Genomic DNA, 27,804 nt, shown 5'->3' on the forward strand with positions numbered 1-27,804 from the left:
ATCTCAATAAGTTATCAGTGACAATAGTCATTAATTTGTTTCGACTCTAAATTGTGATGGGTGAGAACAAAATTAATTGAACTCATTGGGTTTTATTAACTATTTGAAGTATGCAATATTGTGCATTGCAGTAAGTTAAATAATATAACTTGAACATTTGTATATACGTAGAAGGAAAGGGTTTAATAACTCATTATTTATTTCTTGTTACAGACAGAAATAATTATAAGGTAGCATGTTTTGAACAGCATATACCAACTGAACATAACTACTGACTCAATTTGACTCTTGACAGAATATTAAATAACAATCCCCCTAATTATTGAACTTCCATTATCACCTGTAGATATTCTTCAGTGCAGTGACAGTCCATTATCATTTCTTGCTCGAAACAGCATTTTGGGAATGGATAGTAGATAAAGTTCTGGATAAAATTCCTCCAGCAATCACAATAACCTTATTTTATGAGAGATTCCCTATGATTTTTCTCCTAGCCACTGTAGATTTCAGTTCTGTGGCCTACACAAAAAGACAAAAAGAAATCTTTAAACAGATTAAAAGTTATATTCTAATGAAAGTAGTTTGTGAATTCTAAACAACTATAGTGCAATGTTACTTCTATCTATTTCCCCCTAATATTCACACTATGTATGAGTTAATGTTTCCTTCCCTATGTCATCTCTCTCAACCAGTCCCTCTCCGAAGTAAAAGTAAGCACTTGAAAATAAGTTTTCCAATCAAAATTTACTTCAACAAAGATTCAAAAATTCATACTTCAGATTGCTCTGAAGTTGTTTGGAAAAATAAGCTTAATTTCTTGTTGCAAATTTGAGGATTGACGTGTCTGAACTAACAAACATCTGGGAAGAATATCAACACATTTCCAAGACTCACCCCTCCAAGTAAGATTAAGGAACTCAAAAACCACAAAAGGCAATTTTATAAAAAAGTGCAACCTTGCTTTGCATTCCCTCTATGGTAAGTATATCATTTCTTAGGTAAGAGACTAAAACTGTGTGTAATACTCCAGGTATAGTCTCACCAAGGCCGTGTATAACTGCAGTAAGGCAGATCTACTTCAAAATTGAATACCTTTGGCAATGAAGGCCAGTACTGCTTGCCTTGTTTCATCTTACAGCCAGTGTTTGTTTTAACTACAACCAATGGAAACAAAATAAGTAGAATGAAGATGATTTGATATAATTTGACAGAAGTAGGCCTGCATAATGGGAACTGCCTGACTGAAAGCATGGCAGCTGAGCTTAAAGGAAGATTGTGCTACTTTCACAGGAGCTTTATTCAAATGCAAAAATGTCAAGTACATTACAATGGTGCTGTTTCACTGGGATTCAAATAATATGCTGTTTTATAACACTCAGTCTTTAGTTCCTATGTTTCCTTCCTCTACCAAGTGCAGTTATGAGGAACCAATAAATTTTGACGGTGCAGGTTTGAAGTAGGTTTTTCCCATTAAAAAGATACATTTTTGAGTAATAAATATATAATTAAGTCAATATATATGTTCAGGAAGAGCAAGATGTGTGTGTGTATATATACATGTACATATATTCATAGATATACACACATGTATAGAATATATATGCATGTATGTAATATATGGGCAGAATTAGTTTATTCGATATAAGCTGAGTAATGTAGATAATATGCCAGGAATAATATGTGGTTCTTCTACTTTCTTTGGTAGTCAAGAGCTCGGTCTGGTTTTCTTCTTTCTTGAAAAATAATGGTAGCAAAAACATTTCAGTAGCAAAAATATTCTAGCTACAAGCATCACCTCTACTGAAGAAAGTCAGCTAAGACAATTAATTTAATCATATGTTTTTCCCACTGTTAACAGCACTCTTGAACAAAAACAGTCCTGAATTTTGCTTCAACTGGAAGTTTTGTGTTCAAGTCTCTGTGCAGACTTCAATCACTTTTGGTGGAGATTGATGAAGTAAATTGGCTGTTTGCTTATCTAATTATTGTTTGTGGGATCTTGCTGTGAGCAAATCCAATACAACATTTACCTACAAACCCGGAAGTAAGAAGTAAGTAATGGTTAGAAGTAAGTAATTCAACCCACTGCTGTACCTGTGGAACTTGATAGAAAGTGACTCATCTGATTCCGTTTTCAGAGTCTTGATCCAAAGCTCTTTACATTATGATACTTCAAGTGCACAGGTAAGGTTTTGTTTTTAAATGTGATGAGTATTTCTGCCTCCATCATTCTTTCGGTGAATTCCAGAGCTACACCTCTCCATTGCCCTCTGGCTGAAAACATTTCTCCTCAACTCCCCTTTAACACTTCTGTCAATTACTTTAACTCTATGCCTCCGGTTACTGACCTTTCTTGAAGTAAAATAAGTCCTTCCTATCCAATTTAATTAGATCATTCATAATTACTTATACTTTAATTAAATTTCCCCTCAACCTTTTCCATCTGTTTGACTGACTTGCTTTCCTAAATGCATTTTAACTCACTGCCCACCTAACCAGTCCAGTGGTATCCTACTCCTGCAATTTACACTTTTTTTTCCTCACAGTCAATCAAATGGTCAATTTTATAACATCTCCAAACTTATGACATATGCCCCTCTAAATCATTGATATAGAAAACAAAATGCAAAGGATCGTGTTCTGGAAAACCCCAATGGAAATAACAATGCAGTTACAAAAACACTAAGAACCATTATCCTTTGTACCATGCCTCTGAGCCCATTTTGGATTCAACTCACTATTTTCCCTTGGAACTATCATGGGGTCCAATTTCACTGAGTCGTTTACAAGATAGGATACCTATCAAAGCATTGATAATGTCTATGTAGACAATATCAAACGTAGTAACCTCATTTATTGCCTTTGTATCGGTTCAAAGATTAGTCATAGCAATGACTATGTTTCAAAAGTTAGCTTGGAACAGGAATGGTATAAAAGGCACTATATGAACATACGTTCTTCCTTTATTTATAATTTTGCATATAGAAATGAGCGGAAATAAAACTGGACAGCAAAAAAATGAACTTTTAGTGTGCAATGTATGCATCTCTCTAATGTCATCAGTTATTTTGGTCAGCAGTTGCGTGTGACTTCTTTTCGCATTGCTTCTCAGTTAAAAATAAATTGCCCTATACTCTTTTCCTTTTCTATATATTGTGTGCAATCAGATTTCCTACTTTAACCTATTATTTTGCTGAAACCAAAAGCTGTGGTCTCCTTATATCAGTAAACCAAATCTTATCATTGAAATACAGCTTCCTGTCAACTGCTTAACTTTCTCTTTGGCTCTCCGAAATTTATTGCTCTCAGTACCAGAAGTTAGCCTCTCTTTAAAAGTAAAAGTACAATATTTTCCCACTAGACATTTTATAAAAAAACTTCCATGAATGCAATGAATTTTCTTCTTTCTAATTCTTAAAATCTACTCGTAAAAGCCTTGAAAGAAAGCAATAAATTAATTGGTTATAAAAATACAAAGCCATGCTAAATTTAACTTATTCAAGTAAGAATGTTTGATGAACATACAATTTCTAAATCTGCTTTTGCAGCCTCTAGTTCTTCTTGAGGGTTTCCCTTTTGTCTTTTTCTTCTTTCTCGCAGCAGTTTGATATGTTGCTGAATCCGTTCCCTCAATTCTTGATCTTTTGCTGCTCTGCAGAATAATTAATAAAAATATATTGAACTTCCAGAGAATCTCTTAATTCAAGGTTAAAACTGCTTGCTTGCTTGCTTTTCTATATATTGTGTGCAATCAGATTTCCTACTTTAACCTATTATTTTGCTGAACCCAAAAGCTGTGGACTCCTTATATCAGTAAACCAAATCTTATCATTGAAATACAGCTTCCTGTCAACTGCTTAACTTTCTCTTTGGCTTTCCGAAATGTATTGCTCTCAGTACCAGAAGTTAGCCAATACTTAACTCCTACACTTTCAGATGTAAAATCTCTATCATTACGAAATAATAAATTAGAAAATAAAAGGAAGTGATGTTATAATTGCAGTGTATGACAAAAAAAAGACTTTTCCATTAATCTGCTTTCAATATTTTCATTCCCTTAAAACCCAAATCCTTGAGAACATGACAGGTTAGGATGAAGAGTGTAGAAGTGTTGGATCACGTTAAACATACGATGCACCTTTCTTAACAATGAAATAATACACAACATAAGACATCAACTAAAGTTATCGCCATTGCTTCCTTTCCAAATCATTCTCCCAGACTAACTGAATTAAAAACAATTTTTTTTAACAAAGAGAAAATAAACATTCCATTAAAAATAAAGGCAGATCACAACAGAAGATGCTCTTCATTAAAGTCGAATAATCAAATGCTAATTTCTGCAGAAATCCTTGGAACACAACGTCCTCCTGAAACCACCATGTCATCCATCTTTTTGCTGCTTCTCATCTCTATTAGTTGTCAGCTTCTGACTAGAGCTATATTGGTGCAATGTGAGCCTAACATTAATAGTCTGAGAACTCTCTGCAGAATGTGTTACCAAGCACCCTGTTGCAGCACACACATCAGAACAATTGTTCCAGCATGTCAAATGTGTGGCCAGGAAAGTTTCTTCCTCTTTTGTAGATATTTTTTAATCAACAAGTTCCAAGTAACTCTACAGATGCCAGTATTCCATCATGAAGTCACCCCTTTATTTACACATGGAAAGTCCTTTACACTGATTCAGCCTCCTCAGAACCAACTCTCACAGTGTTTGGATGTCTGACACTCGCATTCTTATCTATCAGCCAGGGCTCCCTGATTGGACCAGATTAACAGCCCTAATCAGGGAAGTCATAGTCTATGAGGCCTACCTGGCTGCCCTCATAACAATCGTTAAACTTTGAGTGGATGGGACTTTAACCCAGGCTTTGTGGACCATTATCACTGCACCACTCTCATCGATATTGTCTGAGTCACTTTAAAAGGAGCATTTCCTCCACAGTTCAAAAATCAATCATGTGCCATTTTTAAAAGGGTTACAGAGCAGTATGTGGCCCTGTTGTGATACTGAGGTAAAATATTACTAAAATTTACAATGAGCAAGAAATTTGCATGTCTGTGTGAAAGCAACACAAACAACTATAGATAAACCTTAGAAAATAATACTAATGAAAATAGTTGCATACCTTAGCAACAACAATTCGAGGCTTTCAATAGAAAACTATACCTCCATCTGCAATTGATTAATTAATGGAGGTCTAAAATCTACAGAGGAAAAAGCTGGACAAGGTAAAGCTATTTTATGTAGGTAACATATTTCCTTATAATAACAAAAATATCCTTTGTTGAAGAAAATACTTGCTAATTGAGGCAAATTTGTAAAACAAATTAATTACGTCTTGAAATAGAATATATAAAAAGTAGGGAAATAGATGGTGACATTGTGAAAAATGTCCATATTACAGAGGAGGAAGTGCTGGATGTCTTGAAATGGGTAAGGGTGGATAAATCCCCAGGACCTGGTCAGGTGTACCCTAGAACTCTGTGGAAAGCTAGAGAAGTGATTGCTGGGTGCCTTGCTGAGATAGTTACATCATCAATATTCACACGTGAACTTCCTGAAGACTGGAGGTTGGCTAACATGGTGCCACTGTTTAATAAAGGTAAGAAAAGCCAGGGAACTATAGACCGATGAGCCTGACATTGATGAAGGGCAAGTTGTTGGAGGGAATTCTGAGGACAGAATTTACAAGTATTTGGAAAGGCAAGAACTAATTAGAGATAGTCAGTATGGCTTTGTGCTTGGGAACTCATATCTCACAAACTGGTTTGAGTTTTTTGAAGAAGTAACGAAGAGGATTGATGAGGGTAGAGTGGTGGACATGATCTAAATGGACTTCAGTAAGGCTCATGGGAGACTGGTTAGCAAGGTTAGATCTCATGGAATATAGGGAGAACTAGCCATTTGGTTACAGAAGGTAGAAGACAGAGGGTGGTGGTGGAGGGTTGCTTTTCAAACTAGAGGCATATGTACAGTGGTGTGCCACAAGGATCAGTGCTGGGTCCACTACTTTTCATCATTTATGTAAATGATTTGGATGCAAACATAGGAGGTATATAGTACATTTGCAGATGACACCAGAATTTGAAGTGTAGAAGACAGTGAAGAAGGTTACCTCAGAGTAAAACAGGATCTGGACCAGATAGTCCAATGGACTGAATTGTGGAAGATGGAGTTTAATTTAAATAAATGTGAGGTGCTGCATTTTTGAAAAGGAAATCAGAGCAGGACTTATACACTTAATGGTAAGGTCTGAGAGAGTGTTGCTGAACAAAGAGACCTTGGAGTGCAGGTTCATAGCTCCTTGAAAGTACAGGTGCAGGTAGATAGGATAGTGAAGAAGGCATTTCATATGCTTCACTTTATTGGCCAGAGCTTTGAGTATAGGAGTTGGGAGGTCATGTTGAGGCTGTACAGGACATTGGTTAGGCCACTTTTGGAATATTGTGTGCAATTCTGGTCTCCTTCTTATTGGAAGGATATTGTGAAATTTGAAAGGGTTCAGAGAAGATTTACAAGGATGCTGCCAGGGTTTGAGGATTTGAGCTATAGGGAGATGCTGAATAGGCTGGGGCTGTTTTCCTTGGAGGGTCGGAGGCTGAGGGGTGACCTTATAGAGGTTTATAAAATCATGAGGGGCATAGAAAGGGTAAACAGACAAGGGGTGGGGAAGTCCAGACGACAGGGCATAGGGTTAGGGTGAGAGGGGAAAGATATAAAAGAGATGTAAGAGGCAACATTTTCATGCAGAGGGTAGTACGTGTATGGAATGAGCTGCCAGAGGAAGTGGTAGAGGCTATGACAATTACAGCATTCAAAAGGGATCTGGATGGGTATATTAATGGGAAGGGTTTGGAGGGATATCGACCAAGTGCTGGCAAATAGGATGAGATTACGTTAGGATATCTGGTCAGCATGGACGAGTTGGACTGGAAGATCTGCTTCCGTGCTGTACATCGCTATGACTCTCTGACTTTATAACAAAGGTGCTGAAAGAAGAATAAGATTAGATTAGATTCCCCTACAGTGTGGAAACAGGCCCTTCACACCAACCCTCTAAAGAGTAACCCATCCAGACCCATTTCCCTCTGACTAATGCACCTAACACTATGAGTAATTTAGCGTGGCCAATTCACTTGATTTGCACATCTTTGGACTATGGGAGAAAACCCACACAGACACAGAGAGAATGTGCGAACTCCACACAGATAGTCAGGTGAGGGTAGAATTGAACCTGGGCTCCTGGCACTGTGAGGCAGCAGTGCTAACCACTGAACCAACATGCCAGCGCTTTTCACAGCAAAGCATCTCATTTAAACTAACTAATCTAAAGGAAGTTTTGAACATTAATCTGTTAAAGAAAGTTTTGAACAACGTAAATACGAAAAGTAATTATTTAAGATAAAAAGTATGCCTTTTAATATTAATATTGTCCTAGTATTGATGAGCATTTCTGAGAATGCAATTAAAAATAATTCAGAAAACACACCTTCCTTCTTCCATTTCATTTCTGGAATGTAATCTTCGCGTAGGTTCACAGGTGTGTGGCCCTTTCAAATCCCCACCTCTCACATTTTGGTAGTAGTTTGGATCTGTAGCATATGGTGCACTCTTCACTATCTAAGAACAAAATACCAACTCTCTTATTACAAAAGTAAAATACTGCAAATCTGAAACAAAACAAGAAGTAATGGAAATTCTCAACAGGTCAGGCAGAAAATGTGAATAGCAAAACAGTGATTTGAAGTTAACGATCCATCAATAAAAACTGATATATGTTGCCAAACTTCGAGCATTTTCTGTTTGCATTTCAGCTTACATTGGTAAGGTAAGGAGGTTATTATCCAGAGGATGGCATGAATTTAATTCTTACATCTGGCTGTCCAAATACCATTGGTAGATTGCAAAATCTCACTGGATAGCTTTAAAAGAGTTCACATGGTCAAAGATTTCCTTTGGCTCTTATAAGCAACATTTGGAGCATGTTTTGAAATTTCTATGTCCCTCATGAGTGCATCCATATTTTTTTTTCCAAACTTGTAACAAGATGACCAATATCATTTTCAGGAGGAAACTGATTTTCGTACAGCTCAATACCACAGTATTAAACGGTATACTCTGGTGTCCAAATCTTCAAAAATTATGTTTTTTTAAACAAGCAATATCAGATTTATACGCAACTGAAAGTGGGCAAGACATCTGCCATTACAAAGTCCTGAAACATCAATGTGTCTGTTTGATGCACCCAATTTATAGATTCATAGCATCATGGAGCACTGAAACAGACCTTTCGGCCCAACTCGTCCATGCTGATCAGTTTTTCAAGTAAACTAGTCTCATTTGCCTGCATTTGACCTATATCCCTCTCAACATTTCCAATCCATGTACCTGTCCAAATGGTTTTTAAATGTGGTTATTGCAACTACCTCTACCAATTGTTTTGGCAACCTTTGTTGTCCCTCAGATCCCTTTTAAATTTTTCCCCCTTCACCTTAAACCTCTGCCCTTTAGTTTTAGACCCCTCTATCCTGGAGAAAAGACTTTGGCTGTTCCCCTTATCTATGCCCCTCTTGATTTTATAAACGTCTATAAGGTCACCCCTCAGCCTTCTATACTCAGGAATAAAAGTCTCAGCCCCATTAACCTCTCTTTATAACTCAGACCCTCCAGTCTCAGTAACACTGTAAATTGGTTTTTGCACCTTTTCCAATATAATAACATCCTTTTTATTGAAGGGTGTCAGAATTGAAGGTTTTGTAGCAAATGAAGATGCAAAATTCCCATGGCCTGATTTAGACCATCACCTTTTCATGACAATCCTCATAGCGTCCAACCTCCCGATTGATCAGTGGTCCCTTTTGGATCAATAAGTAAGCTTCCATTAGCTGAAGCTTTTTGCATCATCTCTAGCTCCTTTCTTCCCAATCCTATGTATTTCTGGTAAGATTGCTTGCCTCATGTTTCTGCCACTTGCCAGAAGCATATTCTTTGAAGTTTCACATATTCAAGTCATGAGTGGACAATCACATGCCTGAGATACATAAGTTCCCAATAGGTAGTCTATTTGTGCCCCAACCAAAACATGTTAGACACCAAACTATTCGTGAGCTTTATTGTCTATCAATCTACTTTAACAGTTTTATTAATATTGTTAATAAACTCAACAAACATCAAAATAGTTTGGAATTTAAATCTGTAACTGAATTTTTGACATAATCATATACATAAGACAACTGTGTCACTAAAAATGAAGACATTTTCAACATCCAATGTTGTTTCTTGTCTAATATTCACCAAAGTAACCACAATCATAGGTGCAGCCTGCAATTTTTCCACAATTAACTTATTTCAAAAAGCATCAATGATTTGTTTGATTTATCTCCAAATCATAATGGTCAAACTCAGACAGGAACTTTTGCCTTTATGAATACCTAAATAGAGGTTTCTATTTTGGGAATGTTTACGTATAGATTTTACTGTTAAATGCTGATATGGGGGGATGGATATAGGATGGCAAGCTGTAAACAATTTAAATCTTTTCAACATATTAAGTGGTTTATAAGGTCACTCCTATCTTTACACTTTTTTTTCTGGAAACAGCAGGTGCAAGATGATGATCATCATTGTACTGCAGTCTCTTAGGATTAGGTAATGACATTTCGGTACAAATACGCAGACTTTGTTCCAGGCCAATTTGTGGCATTTGTATCATGACTGGCCATTGATGTGACCCAATCTATGAAACATCTTAGCTTGTATTGGTAGGATTGTGAATGGTTTGATGCTGTTTATAGGTTGTTGCATTTACTTAACAACCTGAGTTAACAATTGAATTTACATGTGGGTATGTTGTGCTCTTGAGTTTCATACATTAGGGAGTGTTATATTTCAAATTAATTAAATAATAGAATTGCTGATTACTTTGCATGTAAACTATACATTTTTGTCTGTAACAATATGTGGCAGTTGTAAAACACTTCAGCACTTGATAACCTCCATCAATTGGTTATTTAGTTTGTTGGCATAGCTTTGCACAGTTACATAAAGTCTGTTTTTCAAAAAAGAAATTCCTGATAAGCCTGTAAACATTAAATATAATTATACTTGTGTGCATGTTACTTTCAACAATTTGGGAGCAATTAGAACCCTATGAATTCTGGAAATATGTCAATGGTTTACTCAAAATGGATATTAAATGTCAAAATAAAAATGCAATTGATTACAAAGCTTTATGCATAACATTGGTTTATGGAGTAATACATTCAGCTAACTAACACAACCTGTTTTTTAATCTAAAATTTACATTCCTAGAGGTGTGGCTGAATGGGAAAGATCAAATTGTGGGGTCATAGTTCTTTTATCTCTGAGACCTGGGATTCAACACTCGTTCAGGTTGAAATTTTGAAGGTGACATCTCTATCAAATTGTAGTCATACTGACTGATATAAAGTATTACATCGAGGTCTTCTGTGATGTAATTATTGGCTCTCTGTAGGATCAACTCAGGTGGTCTTATTCCTTCGACATTTTTCCCTGTGGCTTTCCTCTTATTTCCTAGACAGTTCTCTAATTTCTTTTCAAGGACCTCGGTTGAGTTTGCCTCTGCCCCACTCTCAAGTGGTGTCTTCCATATCCTAGCTCCAAGTTGCATTAAAGGATTTTTCTCATGTCCCCATTGAGCCTTTTGCCTTTGATCTTAAATTAGTGTCTATGACCTTCCTGTCAAGGGAACAACTTTTCTCCCCATCTCCTTGTCCAGATACTTCATGATTTTTAAGACATGTTTAACATTAACTTTCAACCTCTTTTGCTTTAAGGAGAACAACCTCAGTTATTCTCTTTCTTCTGTGAAAATGAGGCTCCTAATCCCTGGCACTACCCTTGTAAATCTTTTCTGCACCCACTCGTAATACTTTTGTGTTGTTCTTAAAATGTGGTGTCAGAACTGAACACAATAATTTTTAATTCTAATCTTATATTCGTTTCGCCTTGCTTTATAAAGTCCAAGATCCTATCTGCTGGATTATCCACGTTCTTATCTTGCCTTGCTACGTTTAGTGATTTGCATCCATATGCCTTCAGGTGCTCCATTTCTGGATCCCCGCTTTGAACTGTATCCTTCTTTATATTTCTCTCCCCATTCTTACTCGCAAAATTATCATTTCACTGCTCTCTACATTAAATTTCTGTTCATGGCACCAGCCTACATCTTTTAAAAATATAACACAATTTCCCTCACAGTTCAGACACTCAAACATTTCATCTTTGCAGATTTTGAAATTGTGCTCTGCACACCTAATTTTGAATTATTAACAGCTATTACCTGGCCTGGACTACAGGTGGCTCCAGACTCACAGCCATGTGGTTAACTCTTAACTTTCCTCTAAATGGCCCTAGTAAGCCACTCAGATCAAGGGGATGGCAATAATTGCTGGCCAAGCCAATGATGCCCACATCCCATAAACAAATAAAAAAATTGCATTGTATAATTTGAACTGAGGGGTATCAGTTTTACTTTATTGTACATGACATGACATGATCCTGTTTACCATAGGGTAGATATTCCAAGTACCCTCTTGTTTAAGGTATGAGACTTGCTTTTCATAGTGGACCAAGTACTTCAACAAGGTCAACATCCTTGAAAATCTAAGCTGGTCAATTGCTCTGTCATAACTATATTGAGAACATACCAAAGTACAAGTGCATCTACTTTGATAATGTTAAATAAAATTATTTTGGAAGTGATAGTAGAATTTTTTTTTTAAATTGCCAGTACCTTGTTCCTTTCTGTTGCAGACCTTTGCTTTATTTCTATTTCTTTCTGCTCTTGCATTAACTTAGCTTGTTCTCTCCATTCTCTCAATGCTCGCTGGTCTCTGTAAATAAGTGCAATTCTGTTTACTCCTATCAATGATAAATTCAAAATAAAACAAAGGCAAATTCAAGTAAGGTGATAAATGATATTGAATTGGAACACTGAACACAGGTTGACTGAGATTTTAGCTTGACATGGAATCAGAATTAAAAATCACACAACACCAGGACCACCACAGCTACCTGATGAAAGAGCAACGCTCCGAAAGCTAGTACTTCCAAATAGACCTGTTGGACTATAACCTGGTGTTGTGTGATTTTTAACTTTGTTCATCCCAGTCCAACACTGGCTTCTCCATACCATGGAATCAGAAGGAATATTAATATAAATTACAATAGCAACAAGTTCATGGCTAAAGGGCAGATTTTTTTTGCTACTGAGACAGGTAGCTTTTTTCCTGAATCAGTAGATTTGCCTTGGATTAAAGGAGTCCAATGTGTGAAAACTTCATTCCAGTCAGCTGAATGTATAACAGAGTGAGACTTGCTAGTCTCAGAGACAAAAGAAAACGCAGATGCGGGAATCCAAGGTTTGCCAATAGGAGGCTAGAAGAACACAGCATGCCAGACAGCATCAGGAGGTGGAGAAATCGACGTTTCAGGTTTAACCCTTCTTCAGGACTAGAAGTGGGGTGTAAGGGGAGCAGAGATAAAGGAGAGGAGTGTGGGTGGGCGGTGGAGTGGGGTGGGGTGGTGAGGTAAGGATAGGTGAAAACAGGTAGACGGTACAACCTGGTTGGTCGATGGGCTTAATGAATCCAATTGGTAGCTGGAAAGAAGGATTATTAGAGGAAGGGAAGGGTGGGGGAGGGCTGGAAAGGGAGTCAGGGAATGGGAGGGGAGGTTATTTGAAATATTGGGGATAAAGAAGACATCCATTGAGAAATACACTTTGAAAAAATCTGTCATTTCAAACACCTTATAAGTACGTCAGATAGAGTAATTATAGCAGCAGTAACAGTAGCTTTCCCCACTTCATCTCTCTTAATAATGTCCACATAGTTACACACATTGATAAAATGGACCACAGATCAAATAACTTATTATAATCTTATAAAGTTTTCAATCATATAATGTAAACAATCCACATCAGTTTGTTTAGATAGATCCATCTGAGCTAGTGCATTTGAGAAACGTGGAGGTCAGTTAACCCTTTCAAATGAACCCAGGTGGGGAACCAAATGGTTGGCTATCTCTTTCTGCCAAAATAATTCCCAAACCAAAGAGGAGACATGGACGTGGCATGAGGTTGGGAGTGGGGGAAGTAGTGGCATGGTTACATTTAAATGTACCTTTCAATCATTTTCTTAATCTATGCTATGATTCATAATTCTTAACAGGAATAGTGAACCATAAATCATCCAGATGTTGTCGCGTTCTACAAAAGTTGCAGGGAACCATGAGCTTGGTCGGTTGTGCAGGATGGTGGTTATGACATGCAACCATATCTATCACTGGTGAGAATAGCTGTACTCTGAATGGGGACAGGATTCACAATATTGCACCCCACTGATGATTTCCAAATGGTTCCAGGGATGGCTTGACTCCATTGAAGTCCAAACAGAAATGCTCTACTGTACAATTGATTTAAATACAAATTGTATTATGCAGAGACTCACGTGGAAATAAGTTAGCACCTTTATACATAACATTTAGGATACATAAAACTGAGCACTTCTCAAACATTTTCAGACAATTGTGTTCTGGAACTTTGAAAATTATAAGACATTCATAGTGTCATGAATAATTGGCTATGCTCAATGCTTTTTGATGAAACGATTGAACCTCAGAGTGAATTAAAACATCTGACGAATGGGCATTTATTGTATTGAAAACTTTATTTAGTTTCAAATTAGCTAAACTCCTTGATGCGTGGAACCAGCATTTGAAAACAAATCTTGTCCCCTGATGTATCATACATTGATTTTTGTTCTGCCAAATTTACTTCAGTTACAATAATTTTTAAGGTTTCAGCAACATTTCTGATTTGCATTTGTGTTTGGGCAGCTGCACGTCAGTTCTGAGTCTCACCTTCACACAGTTAGTCTAAATGCCTTTCAACCTGTCAACAACCAGACCACAAACTGCTTATAATACCATGAGAGGTGATGAGCAAAATCCGAATGAAAATGCATCTTTCAAGTTAGCAAAATCATATGGTATAAGCTATTTAAGGACCTAAAAAAATCTTTACAGAATTGTGAACATGGAATATCAGGGTAGTGGAATGATGGGGTAGTATGAAAGGGAGATACAGAGCTCTCAGCCTGAGATGGGAGTGAAGCAGAAAGGGAGACAGAAAATGCAGAAGGGTTACTGTGAAATAAAAATGAGGTACAGTTAGCTCAGCTTCTATCTCCTCCCAACTGGATATAAAAGATTCAATGGCACTAGTTAAAGAAAAACAATAGAATTTCTTGATGCCTTAGTCAACATTACCCCTCAATTAACACTCGTAGAACATATCGCTTGGTCTGCTAACTAATTGCTATTGCTGATTTGTCAACAGATTTTCCGTAAAAAAAAGTCATTATATTGTAAAAGTAATTGACTGGGAAGCATTTTGCAACATCCTACAGCCATGAAAGGTTCAACATAAATGAGTTATTTTTATCTTTCAAAGGGTTCAAACTGGAAGCATCAAGAAAGTGGTGGTGCATGTGCTGCATGTTGGACTTTGATTACCAGCAGCATTCCATCAACTGAATGTAACTCTGTGCAGTTTGTTTCAAAGCAACTATCTGTCTGACTGAAAACTATTGACTCTTATGAAATTGAAATACAATGCTCAAACTTAGAAAATTCTAAGTTTGGAATTCAGACCCACCAACATCGAGAGAAAATGTCACCTTTCTAAAGATATATTTCGATAGGGCGTAACCAAGCAATGTGTTAAACTTTGGAATTCTATAGTGGTAGTATAACTACAGTGTTTAGAATTTGTTGTTTTCCCAATGGCAATCAACAGTTGTTATTAAGTAAGATATTACTCAGAACTAGCATCCATGGAGAACCAGAATTAATGCTTTGAGTCAAAACTGAAAAAGGGACATATTCTGAACATGAAATGTTAGGACTATTTCTCTCACTATAGATGGCATCAGTCCGGCTGAATTTCTCCAACACTCTCCATGTTGTTTCAGTTTTCCAATGTTCACAGTGTTTTGCCTTTATCTATGAGGCCAATTTCTGTTTGATTCTGATCCTGACTCTCTAGGCTTTTTATAGAAGTCTATACAAACAAAATCGGCGTGATTCCAACAGATGTCACCATCCTGCAAGCTGCTTCTTCTGGTGACATATGTTTAATTCAACAGGCAGGAGGTTGGGATACACAAACAGAAAATCTGAACATCTGAAAGATGGTTTGCACTACTTATATCACACTACTGCTGTTCCCCCAATAAAATGTGGGCAGAGTGTTGGAATTGAAAGGAGCCCCAATATTTGAATGAACTTAAAAACATTATTAACATATCAAAAAAATTGAAATTAAAAAGTAAAAGTATTCAAACCTATTACCTCCATTTTCTAATGCAAACAAACGGCTGAATTATAGCACACAACGTAATGCATTTTCTTTCAATTTTGCACACAAATGCAAGATAGGTTCCTCTTCTTTCAACTTCTCTTAAAAAAGTATTAAAACAAAGCTTAAAGAAAACTAAAATTTGTCTGTGGTATAAATGTAAATACCGCACAAGTCGTATTGAAATACGATAGCTCAAAATTTATTTTGAGAATAAATGTGAGGCTTTCAGCATTGAGCAATTTCACAGCAATTTCAGACATCAGTATACATGCAATTAAATACGGAAATTTAGAAACTGGCCCAAATCTGTTCTATAGGCTGCATTATAAACGTACCTCTGACACACTAAACTTTAAAATCAATGTTAGGACATTGAGTTGTTTTTACTTACTGGTTGTTTAATAAACTCAGCAGTAAAATAGTTAAAGGCTTGTGGAAAACGTTAATGCTGTGATATAACTCTCAACTACTGCCAAATGTCTCTGCTAGCTCTGAAAATTTTATTTTGCAATTTTAAAAACTTACCTCATAATTCTTCTGTTTCTTTTAATTCCATCTTAATTTCTCTCTCTTTATTTAGTTTCCTGTACACAATTTTACATTGAATTAAATATTCTAATTACACTTTTTAGTTCAGAATTATATGATCCTAGTAAGATTGGTGCAAGAGTTAAACTGCTGTTTGTCCTGTATGCACGTGCCACAAATCCTCTGCAGAGGGAACCTCTCTAAAAATGATCTCTAGCAACAGCAAGTGGCTTCTGAAAAAGCCTTTGATATTTCCGAGGCAGTCAGAAGAATAACAAAGAATATGCACCACTTCAAGTCTTGTGGCACAGTAGTTCCAGATTGAAGTCACAAGCCAGGATTTGTTGACCATGGATATTGTTTAACATTGACTCATAGAGTCATAGAGATGTACAGCACGGAAACAGACCCTTCAGTCCAACTTGACTATGCCGACCAATCAAGACCCACCTGCCAGCACCCAGCCCATAACCCTCCAAAGCCTCCCAATTCAGAAACCCATCCAGATGCCTTTTAAATGTTGAAATTGTACCAGCCTCCACCACTTCCTCTGGCAGCTCATTCCACACATGCACCACCCTACGTGAAAAAGTTGCCCCTTAGGTGTCTTTTATATCTTTCCCCCTCACCTTAAACCTATGCCCTCTAATTATGGACTCCCCCATTCCAGGGAAAAGATCTTGCCTATTTACCCTATCCATGCCCCTCATGATTTTATAAACCTCTATAAGGTCACCCCTCAGCCTTCGACGTTCCAGGGAAAACAGCCCCAGGCTATTTAACCTCTCCCTATAACTTAAATCCTCCAACCTTGGCAACATCCTTGTATCAATTTTCTGAACCCTTTCAAGATTCACAACATCGCCCCAATAAGAAGGAGACCAGAACTGTATGCAATATTCTAACAGTGGCCTAACCAATGCCCCGTACAGACTCATCATGACCTCCCAACTCCTGTACTCAATACTCTGACCAATAAAGGAAAGCATACAAAATGCCTTCTTCACTATTCCATCTACCTGCAACTCCGCTTTCAAGGAACTATGAAGAGGCTGATAACCAGGCCAGGAATCCTCCCATCACCTCCTCACCATTTTCCAGAAGGAAAAATAATGTGAGAAAATATTTGCTAAAAAGAACACTGACCAGAGAGTATGGCCTATTACTTAAACAAAGCATTAGCACAAGCAAAATTTAGACACAAACCATAAAGTCGAGACAGATTGCTGAAGGCTCTGAACTTGCAGAGGAACTTGATTCCTGTTTTGCAATTTCAACCCCACTGCAATGCATTATTGTTTAAAAGTGCAATGTTTCTTCATTCGAGAAATATCTACTTTAACAAAGTTTGTTCTGAAATGAAATAATGCATTTCCTGCTCAATTTGGCTAAAATACTGGCACAATCAGAGTACCATGAAATGGAGGGATTCCAGTGTGGTGAACAACGTTATACCCATAGAAATTAGAAAAGTAAATGAAATGTTTAAAGTAAATGTTGAGATTTGAAATGTGTTGCAGTAGTTTAATAAACTATTTCCTTTAATAAATGCTGAAATTGATTTGTAAGCCTTTTTTTGTGAATCCATTTGTCAAAAAGTTAGCATTTTCATGATGAAGTACAAAATAGCAAATTCTAGTTAGAGAATAAATTCACATCTGGTTAAAACTCTGTTCAAACAGACTTTATTAACTGCAAGAATATCATCAAATCATCTTTTATTGTAAATTGGTCACAACCCAAACATTTTAAGTCAAAGTTTTCAAGGATTTTGAAGACATACATAAAATTCAAAGACTATACTCGATAAATATAATTTCAGTAGAAAGGAAAATGTATCAAGGCTGTTTTGCTACAAGCACTCAGCATTTAGTGAAAATAGCAGAACTAAAGTGTTTTGTGGACACAGTTGTAATAAAACACACAATTTCACTAACAAGAGATGCAGAGAAATACTGTACTCACTTCATCCTCTGTTCAATAAATGCCTGTTTTTCTTTGTGTTCTTTCATTGCAGCTAATCTAAGTTCACGCTTTCTCTTTGTCTGAATAGTCATGTCATATGCTGTCAACTCGGGAAATAATATGTTTAGATTAGGAGTCTTCTCTCTGAAATACAAAATATAAGACTAAATGTTTAGATCATAAATAGCAAACTAAAAGCCAAGTAAAAATTGAAAAATATGCAGACGCTGTAAATCAGAAACAAAAACAGAAACAGCTGGAAAGTCTCAGCAGAGTCTGGCAGCATCTGTGAAGAGAAATCACAGTTAACATTTCAGGTCAAGTGATTGTTCCTCAGAATGGGTTAATAGCTAGCAGCGCCCTGGATTTAATTGATGACATGTGTACATTTTGAACCATCTGATAGGCAGTTTATGAATCCAGCCACAACTTGTTGCAGAAAAGAATCTTCATTACAGTATCAAATTGGAGCATAATAAGAGCAGTGGAAGAAGTGAGTTGCTTCGTGCAGCACTATGCAAAATTGGAAAGAATATTATGATTGCTCTTCCACTGGCTCGAGCTATCCAGCAAAGCATGTAATTCAATTATATTCATGCTTTCATTTACCTAGGAATATTAGATATGCTTGATAGGAATCCTGCACCCCAGACCTTCTTAGTCTGGGAAGAATCATCTTTTTTCTCTTCTTGCATTAATTTCTGCTTTAGTGTTTTGAATCTTTGGCGCTCTTTCTCATCAGAGAAACTTAAACTTGATCCTGTTCGGACATTCAATTGTAGTTTTTCAATTAATGGCATTTCTAAAAAGAAAATCAAAGGACATCATTAATGCGACATGTCAAGTTACAGGATATAGATAACAAGCAACTGTGGATCTTAACACTCTGGATACTGAAGGTACACAGCATATGGAAACTCATGGATACAGTATCATTACAAAAACCATTTCAGATATCATGTTTGCTACTTAGATAGCACACACCACATTCTATTAACAAAGGAGGTGTCTCAAACATGTTGTGAATGCATATACTAACACACAACAGTTTTGTTTACTCAGTAACCCAACTCAGTTTTGACTGAGATTTCTAAACAGTAATAAACAGAGACAAATTGTTTCTGCACAGACAGGAAAAGAACATTTAAGTCAAAAACTTACTTTCAGCCCAAATTACAAAGCAGAGTTTCACTTGATAGACTGCATTATATTTTTATTTAACATTATTTTTAAGACTTCTAAGATAGATGGAGAATTATAGAGATTTAAGGCACAGAAGAAAGAAAATGGGAACATTATGTGGTGGCCTAAAATAGGCAATCTGATCCTACTCAATGATTAGATACTGAGCTCCTGATAACTACCATCCCCTTAGGGAAAAACACTCACCTCAATACACCCCCTAATTTTATGCTTCCTACTTATTGACCTCTCTGCTTTGTGGATTAGGTTTTTCTGATCCACTTTTTCTAGGCTCCTCGTAGGTTTATGCACATCAATTAAATCCACCACCTAAGAAAGCAATCTCACCTGTCTAATCTTTTATCACAGCTGAAATGATCTGTTCCCGACAACATTCTCATAAATTTCTTCTTGTTAGATCGTACTTTGCCCATAATGCAGTGACCTGAACAGAATATAGTACTCCAACATAACAATAGTTTTATATATAGATTCAGCAATACAGCATGGGAACAGAGCCTTCGGTCCAATCATCCATACCGACCAGATATCCCAGCCCAATCTAGTTCCATTTGCCAGCACTTGGCCCATATCCCTCAAAACCCTTCCTATTCATATACCCATTTAGATGCCTTTTAAATGTTGTAATTGTACCAGCTTCCACCATTTCCTCCAGCAACTCATTCCATACCTGTGTGAAAACATTGCCTCTTAGGTCCCCTTCAAAATTCTTCTCCTCTCCCCTAAACCTATGCCCTCTAGCTCTGGACTCCCCCAACCCAGGGAAAAAGACCGTGTCTATTTGCCCTATCCATGCCCCTCATGATTTCATAAATCTCTTTAAGGCCGTCCAATGCTCCTGGGAAAACAACCCCAGCCTGTTCACCAACTCTATCCCTATAATTCAAACCCTCCAGCCCTATCAACATCCTTGTCGATCTTTTCTGAACCTTTTCAAGTTTCACAACATTCTTCCAATAGGAGGGAGATCAGAATTGCACACAATATTCCAAAAGTGGCCTAATCAATGTCCTGTGCAACCACAACATGACTTCCCAACTCTTATACTTGATTCTCTGACCAATAAAAAGCATACCAAATACCTTCTTCACTATCCTATCTACCTGTGAGTCCACTTTCAAGGAACTATGAACCTATATTCCAAAGTCTCTTTGTTCAGCAGTATTCCCCAGGACCTTACCATTAAGTGTATAAGTCCTGCCCTGATTTGCCTTTCCAAAATGCAGCACCTTACATTTATCTAAATTAAACTCCATCTGCCACTCCTTGGCCAGCTGCCCATCTGATTAAGATCCCCTTGTAATCTGAGGTAACCTTCTTCTGTTTCCACTACACCTCCAATTCTGGTGTCATCTACAAACTAACTGTACCTCCTAATTTCACATCCAAATCATTTATATAAATGACGAAAAGCAGTGGACCCAATACTGATCCTTATGACACACCACTGGTAACAGGCCTCTGGTCTATGCCTTGGCTAATGAAGTATACATAACGCTTTCTAAGCCACCTTACATACCTATCTTCCTGCCTCAGGGGCTCCAAGATAGCTGTGCTGCTTCATACTTCTAGTATTGTATTATATATTCCCTTGCTGTGAATGCCCTTCCTAATTGAATCACCTCATATTTGTTGAGATTGTATTCCATTAGCTGCTGACCAATACATTGATACTTTCCTGCAGTCACAACATTTTTTTCTGCACAATGAACCACATGGCCTTCTTTTGTAATCTGAGCACATTTTTGAAGGCATGCTGTCTACGCTTAAGTTGAAATCATTTATATAGGCCACCAAAAACCAGGGAACTATATTTTATACAATCTGAAGTACCTGCTAAACCTGACTATTACTTACGTTGTAATTTCATTGTATAATTCAAACCTAACTACTGATTAGTTTCCATTCAAAACACAGCATTGTTGCTTATAATGCCAAAGTGTATATTCTAGAGCTGTTTACATGAGACATACCACCTAACAATAATAATACTCAATGATCTTCTGTGAAAAAAAATAACGTTTCTGTGAATAGCAGATTATAGCCAGCTAATTACATTAAAAATGGTTGGGCCCCCAAATTGCAACTACATCAAGAACGTGGAAATGGTTGCTTTTGGGTGGAATGGAGATTTAGACTGTTATAACAAAACAAATGGCACTGAAATATGAAGAAGTCACATTTCAGCCAGGCCACTAGATGGAATATCTCATCCTGACTGAAACACACTTCTAATAGAGACTTCTACGAACTAAACCATCTTCCACAAACAGACAAAGAAATTATGACAATGGAAGCATATTCCAGGGGACCTCAATTATAAAAATATTGTGCAACTTCATACTTGATTTGATGTAGCATTCATTACTATGTTGAGTACGCTTGGTTTAAATGTGTTATAATGTTAAAATGATTAAGGTTCGATTCTGTTGCTGTAAGGAATTTTCGTACAAATTCGTACAAATGAATTCATATCCAGCAGAATTTGCGGGTCAAATCACAAGGTTGAAAAAACAATTTGCTTTCCCTTTTCTTGTCTCTGATGACTGAATGCTCTACCTTTAAGATTTTTGCAGCTATTGACTTTTGCTGCAGGCAACCTCCAAGCTGAAATGCTTGCATTAACTGAGGTTTCCCAGGTGACAGCAAAGCTGTGGAAAAAATAAGGCTCCACTCTGCACTGACATAGTACCAATTGATGTCTAGCAAAAAAAAATTCAGATTGGACAAGAAAATTGAATGGAAGTGCAAAATACAATGACAATTATTCCTCTCAAGTAAAATTCTTGACAGTAGTTTCACCAGCTGTTGGGATATTGGAGTTCATATTATAAATGTTTAAATTTGTAAAACAAAATGCAAGCAACCCCAATGTACAAGAAAGATGAGATAAATTTGTAAACACAGATATCATTTTCATGAGAAATTTAAATATTGCACAAGACCATTTTCTTTGTCTTACATGTAAATTATGCACTATCTATACTGGAATTGCCTTACTTCCTTCAGTAATCAAAATTCTAAAGCACCAGGCTCTCTCACTAACAGTTCAATGAACAATGTGAAAATATCATTTCTTCAACGTCTTCAGAATTTGCGGGTTGTAAATGCTCGTATTTACAATACTTTGTTTTGAAAACTTATAAGTTGTGTTTATCCATTATCAATCATAGATATCTGATACGACTGCTCTTGCTACCTTTCCCATATTTGTGTGTGCTTCAAACTTCTCTCAGCAACCAAGAAAGCAATTATAGCCTCGTGGCCCTCTGTCAGGCTATGATGTTGAATATTTGCATTCCCTACTGCTATTTTATTCTTGCCAATACATTTCTCTGCCCTGAGAGACTTGCTCTTTTTTATTTTATCATGTGTGCATTTCTGGCTAAGCCTAACTATTGCCTTTACCTAATCGTCCTGGTGGTGATGAGCCACTTTTGGAATCCTACATTCCATCAGATGCAGCCTCAATACTGCTCAGAAGAGAATTCCTGGATATTGATTCCGTGAAAGTGATGAAATGGAAGTAACATCTCAATATAGGATGGCATGCTTTTTTTTTCAATTAATTGGATCTGGCTTAGCTGGCTCAGCAGCATTTATTGCCTATCCCTTGAGAAAGAAGAGTTATAGGTGACCATCTTGAATTCCGCAATACACCCATAGTGCTGTTACTGGAATATTTTTTGCATCTTCTGAAGACAGAAGCAATTATTTGTTCATTTCATCCAATATTTCCTTATTATTTACAATGAATCCCAAATCTCACACTCTTGAGGGGCATCACTCACTTTAATTAGTCTTTTCTTTTCAAGTACCTGTATAAACTCTTGTTATTCATTTTGACACTTCTAGCAAGCTTTCTCTTATAATCTAATTGTTTCCTCCTTGTTAACCTTTTAGTTATTCTCAGCCACTCTTTATATTCTGACCAATCATCTAAACTGCTTCTCATCTTTGATCAGTTATATGTTGTTTTCCTTAGATTTGATGCTATCCCTGAGTCTTTTCTCTCGTCCCTTCCTGCCCTTCTCTGACCCTCATTGTGCATTTACTGTCTTCCTCTCTTATTTTGCTTCTCTTAGATGGATCATATCTTTCCACAATTGATCTCTTGCCTCCAATATTTAGTTTGAAACCCTCAATAATTCCTTAGTTATATCCTTTGCAAGAACACTGGAGCCCCAGCATAGCTCAGATGTAGTACAGCTGCCACTTTTCCCATTACTGGTGCCAGGGAATCACAAACAAGAATCTAATTCTTTGTGTCATGTATTCATCTCTCTAATTTTATGTACCCTATGCTAATTTTCAAGTGGCTCAGGGGGTTATGGTTTTTAATTTAGTGCCTAGCTCCTCTTTCCTAGTTCTACTTATGTTGTTAGCACCTACATAAACTACAACTATGATCCTTGATGACCTCAGAAGTAAGTCAAGCTGAATCATCCACTCAATATGTCTTGTTGAAGCTGGTTGGAAATGATTCACCTTCATCTTACATTAATTGTTGATGAGGAGGATATTTAGGTCGTCACCCCCTCCTGTTCAGTTGGTTGCTGGATCCTTTAGCTCCACCTCTTATGTGCTGCCACAGCATGCTTATTCTAGCTTAACCCGATTGCCATCTCATTTTAAGTTATGCCTGGAGTTGCTTTTGGTATATGCTCCTGCATGTTTCATTGACACTTATGAGTGAGGGATATGCCAAGCAATGAGGTTACAGATTGCAATTGAATACAGTTCTGCTGCTGCTAATGCCCATAATGTTCTGTGGATGTTAGAAGTTTGAGCCTTTAGATCTTATTGAAATCTACGCCATTTAGCACCTATGCTTGTGTTATATAATATCATGCAAGGTATGCTAAGTATGCCAGCAGGACTTTGCCTTCATAAAGACTTTGGCAATACCACTCCTACCTGTACTGTCATGGAAGATGCAATGTTATGGGTAGATTGGGGAAGATGAAATCAAATAAGTTCCTCCCATTTGGCAGATAGGGATCAAATGGATCTGTCTGTGGTTAAATGTAATACCAGGCCACTTCTGGTGATTGCTATTGAAGTCCCTTACCTCTGTGCCCTCGTCATCCTCAGTTGATTCCTCCAAATTTGTTCAGCATAGAGGAATACTGATTCATCCAACAAGGAAGTGTAGTAAGTGGAAAGCAGTCAGAGATTTCCTTGTCCATGTTTGACCAGGAGCCATGAAGCTTCATGATGTCCAGAGTTAATGTTTAGGACTTCCATGGAAATTCCCTTCTAACTACATATCACTGTATTGTTGCCTCTGCAGTATCTGTCCTATTGTTGGGGCAAGCCATACCCAGGCATGGTGGTGATGTCTGGGTTACTGGGTGTAAGGTTTGATTCAGTGAATATGACCAAATCAGGTTGAGGCTTGACTACAGTTCTACTGATTTTGGTACCAAATTACTAAGGAAGAAACAGAAAACTGAAATTGCCAGAGAAACTCAGCAGGTCTGACAGCATTTATCAACAGAAAACAGAGTTAATGTTTCAAGTCTGGTGTCCCTTCTTCACTCATAGACTCGAAACGTTAACTCTTGTCTTTTCTCCATAGGTGCCAGCAGACTGGCTGAGGTCATCTAGCAATTTCTGTTTTTGTTTGTTTCAGACCTCAGCACCCACAGTTTTTTGCTTTATAATAGTAAGGAAGACTGTGGAGGCTTGAAAGGCAGGTTATGCCATTGCTCATTTCCAGTTCCTGAGTTGGTTCCAGGTAGTCTGTCTAGTTTTACTCCCTTTGACTTTTCTATTTGACTTTGCTATAATGGGACAGCTTGATTGTGATTTCAGATGACAGTTAAGAATGAATCAAATTGCTATGGATCTTGAAGTAGGCCATGTTGTATTTTTCTTCTATGTGTTTACTTGGTAAATAAATATCACAACTAACCATATACAAAAATACATAGGCTCATTTCATAAAGGAGTTGCAAAGTACAAAGCAGCATTACACAGTTGGAAAACTCGTCTCTGTAAATGAGTTGATCATTTTCTCAAAACACAGTCTGGATCACAAGACACAATCCATCATTTCCCCTTCAGAATTGGATACAGTGAAACACACAAATATATTTTGGTGATTGAGGACAGGTATAATATTGCAAATTCGACCAGCTTATAAAAAATTCTCTAAATGATTTAATTAATCTTTTTTTTCTTAAATATAGAAACTGGTCATGATTCTGCTAATGAAATAATATCGATACATTCAGGAGATTTTGGCTAATAAATAAGTCAGGGGAAGTGAAGTGGAGTCACATTAATCTCATCTAATTTCTAATTAGGACAGTGACCTGGAATCTCTCTCAAAAGGAAATACAATGGGAGAGATATATTTACAACAATACCATTGAAGAATATTTCTGATTTAATGGGGTTGTCAGATAAAGTGTAACAGAGTCATACAATGGTTAGCATCCAAGAAATTTAAACAGAACACAATTGGTTCTTTCTTTCCTTGTCATTAAAATATTTTAACAGACTTTAGAACAAGGTGTAGCTATTGATTCTAACAGAAAGATGAAATACCTACACCTGAAAGAAGGAGGAAGGTTAAAATAGACTATAAACAAGTTCACATCACATTCAAGATATAACTTAGGTTAAGAAGGATACTTTAAAGAATACAATTACACTATCTATTTTTCCACTATTCACCTGTTTAATTCATAATCTTTACATGATGAGATACCAACATTTATAACATACATCATAAATACACGATAGCAAGGTTACATTATATATTTGCATCCAATGAACATTCACGATGAATACAGATAGTGCTATCCACTAGGTTTAAGTTTTATTCTAAAACCATTTGAGCAATGTTCATTCAGTTATTGATGTTGCATGAGCCCCCCAGTTTTGTTCCTGTCTTTAAGGGACTACTGCTATTTACACTTGCAAGTGAATCAGCTTATTACTTGGACTATTTTGAACTCACTGCTAACATTCATCTTTTTCCAGACTTCACTGACAGCCTTTCTAGGTAGAAGCCCCCTGTCTACCTTTTTCCTGTAATCGTCAATGATAAGCTGCGCCTCTTGCTGCAGTGTGGTAGCAAATCCTGTTTACAAAATTGAAACAAACAATCTTCCATTACACATGAACTAAAGAAAAATGGAGCTCCTTTACTAACTCCACGGAAATCAGCTCTAATGGGGTTATAATTTCAATACCATTTCTAGTACAAGTAACAGTAACAGGTTATTTGTAGTACAGATTTTGCATTTATTGTGGTTTTAATAGTCCACACATGATTTTAGGTGAAGAAATTAGATGCCACAATGTTAAATATTTCCTCAACTATCCTCCCATTACCAGAAGATTTGAAAATATTGCAATGTGCAATTAAAGTTATATTCTTAGATAATTCATAGCAATTTGGGAACAGGAAGGAGTAGCTCTTCAAGCCTGTTCCACCATTCAATGAGGTCAGAGCTGATCAAGTTGTTATAGTACATATGTGTTAAACTTGTTATCAATACAAAGAAAACCTCATCATTAAAAATTGCTTTTCCCCACACTTTTACCATTGACTTTAGCTTTTGAATAGAAGAATGAGCAATTCTGTCAGCAAATAACTTCAAAGCAATTTCCACCAATGATTATTCATAGTACAAATGAAGACTAGATCACTGAAATTATGCTTAAATAAACAGCTTGTTAATATCTTAATGTCCTTACACATTACTTTCATCTCTACTGTCTAAAAAGTGTAAATGTAGACCAGTAAGTGCTAATGATTGGTAGACATCTAACTTCTATTGACTGAGTTCAACACATTTCTGGATATTATATTCAGCAGTATAAAAATCCTGATATCATAGTTCACTTTTTACCCATGTTATAATCAAGCATGTTAAGAATGTTTTACATGCAAAAATAGTCTCAGCAACTAATTAACTACAGTACATATGAATTTAAGATATATATTAATTTCTCACGCTACAACAATTACTACATTCCCAAAGTACTACATTGGCTTTAAAACATTTTGAAATGCCTTGAATCCGTGAAAGCTGCTAAATAAATAATATCTTCCTTTTCTTATCACCATACAGTGCTCACCAAAAATAATTTTCTTCTTTGGACATAAGTCAAAGAGTGTGGTGCTGGAAAAGCACAGCCAGTCAGGCAGCATCCGAGGAGCAGGAGAATCGACATTTCAAGCATAAGCCTTTCATTAGGAATGGTGACGAAGAGCTTAAGCTTGAAACGTCGAATTTCCAGCTCTTTGGATGCTGCCTGACTAGCTGTGCTTTTCCAGCACCACACTCTTCAATTCTGATTTCCAGCATCTGCAGTCCTCACGTTCTCCTTGTTTGGACATGAGCAAATATATATAATCCATTCAGATATGGCATTTGTCTTTAGAACACCAATCCAATTTACAACCAAATCAAATATATCTCAACTTACAACAGTGTATCAAATTATTACCAGTAAGTTGAGAAATGGAAAGCAATTTAAACACAATTTGACATCCAGAACCTGGCCATGTATTGTGAGCTTCTCCATCCTTTACAATTAAGAGCTAAAATGATGTAACTTTATAAAAGCATGTATGAAAAGGAATCAGTTAGATTTGAGAAGAAAGAAGAGCAATACATTATTTATAAATTATAATGTTAAGCACAGTGACTTATGTGTATCATAATAGACAATT

The 27,804-nt window shown here is 36.7% G+C and overlaps 1 protein-coding gene across 1 annotated transcript in view; it reads right to left on the bottom strand.

The window, feature by feature from the left end:
• Positions 1-262: 262 nt before the first annotated feature.
• The window catches only part of LOC122561386 (leucine-rich repeat-containing protein 27-like), a 72,050-nt gene continuing 44,508 nt past the window's right edge, over positions 263-27,804 (bottom strand). The window contains exons 6-11 of the mRNA XM_043713150.1: positions 18,516-18,708; positions 17,907-18,050; positions 11,784-11,883; positions 7,497-7,627; positions 3,526-3,652; positions 263-519 (exon numbers count right to left, since the gene is read on the bottom strand). Of these exons, the coding sequence (XP_043569085.1) occupies positions 463-519; positions 3,526-3,652; positions 7,497-7,627; positions 11,784-11,883; positions 17,907-18,050; positions 18,516-18,708 (752 nt within the window). The 3' untranslated portion in view covers positions 263-462. The remainder of the gene's footprint in view (positions 520-3,525; positions 3,653-7,496; positions 7,628-11,783; positions 11,884-17,906; positions 18,051-18,515; positions 18,709-27,804) is intronic.

Source organism: Chiloscyllium plagiosum, chromosome 22 (genome assembly GCF_004010195.1).
Source record: "Chiloscyllium plagiosum isolate BGI_BamShark_2017 chromosome 22, ASM401019v2, whole genome shotgun sequence".
Classification (NCBI taxonomy): domain Eukaryota; kingdom Metazoa; phylum Chordata; class Chondrichthyes; order Orectolobiformes; family Hemiscylliidae; genus Chiloscyllium; species Chiloscyllium plagiosum.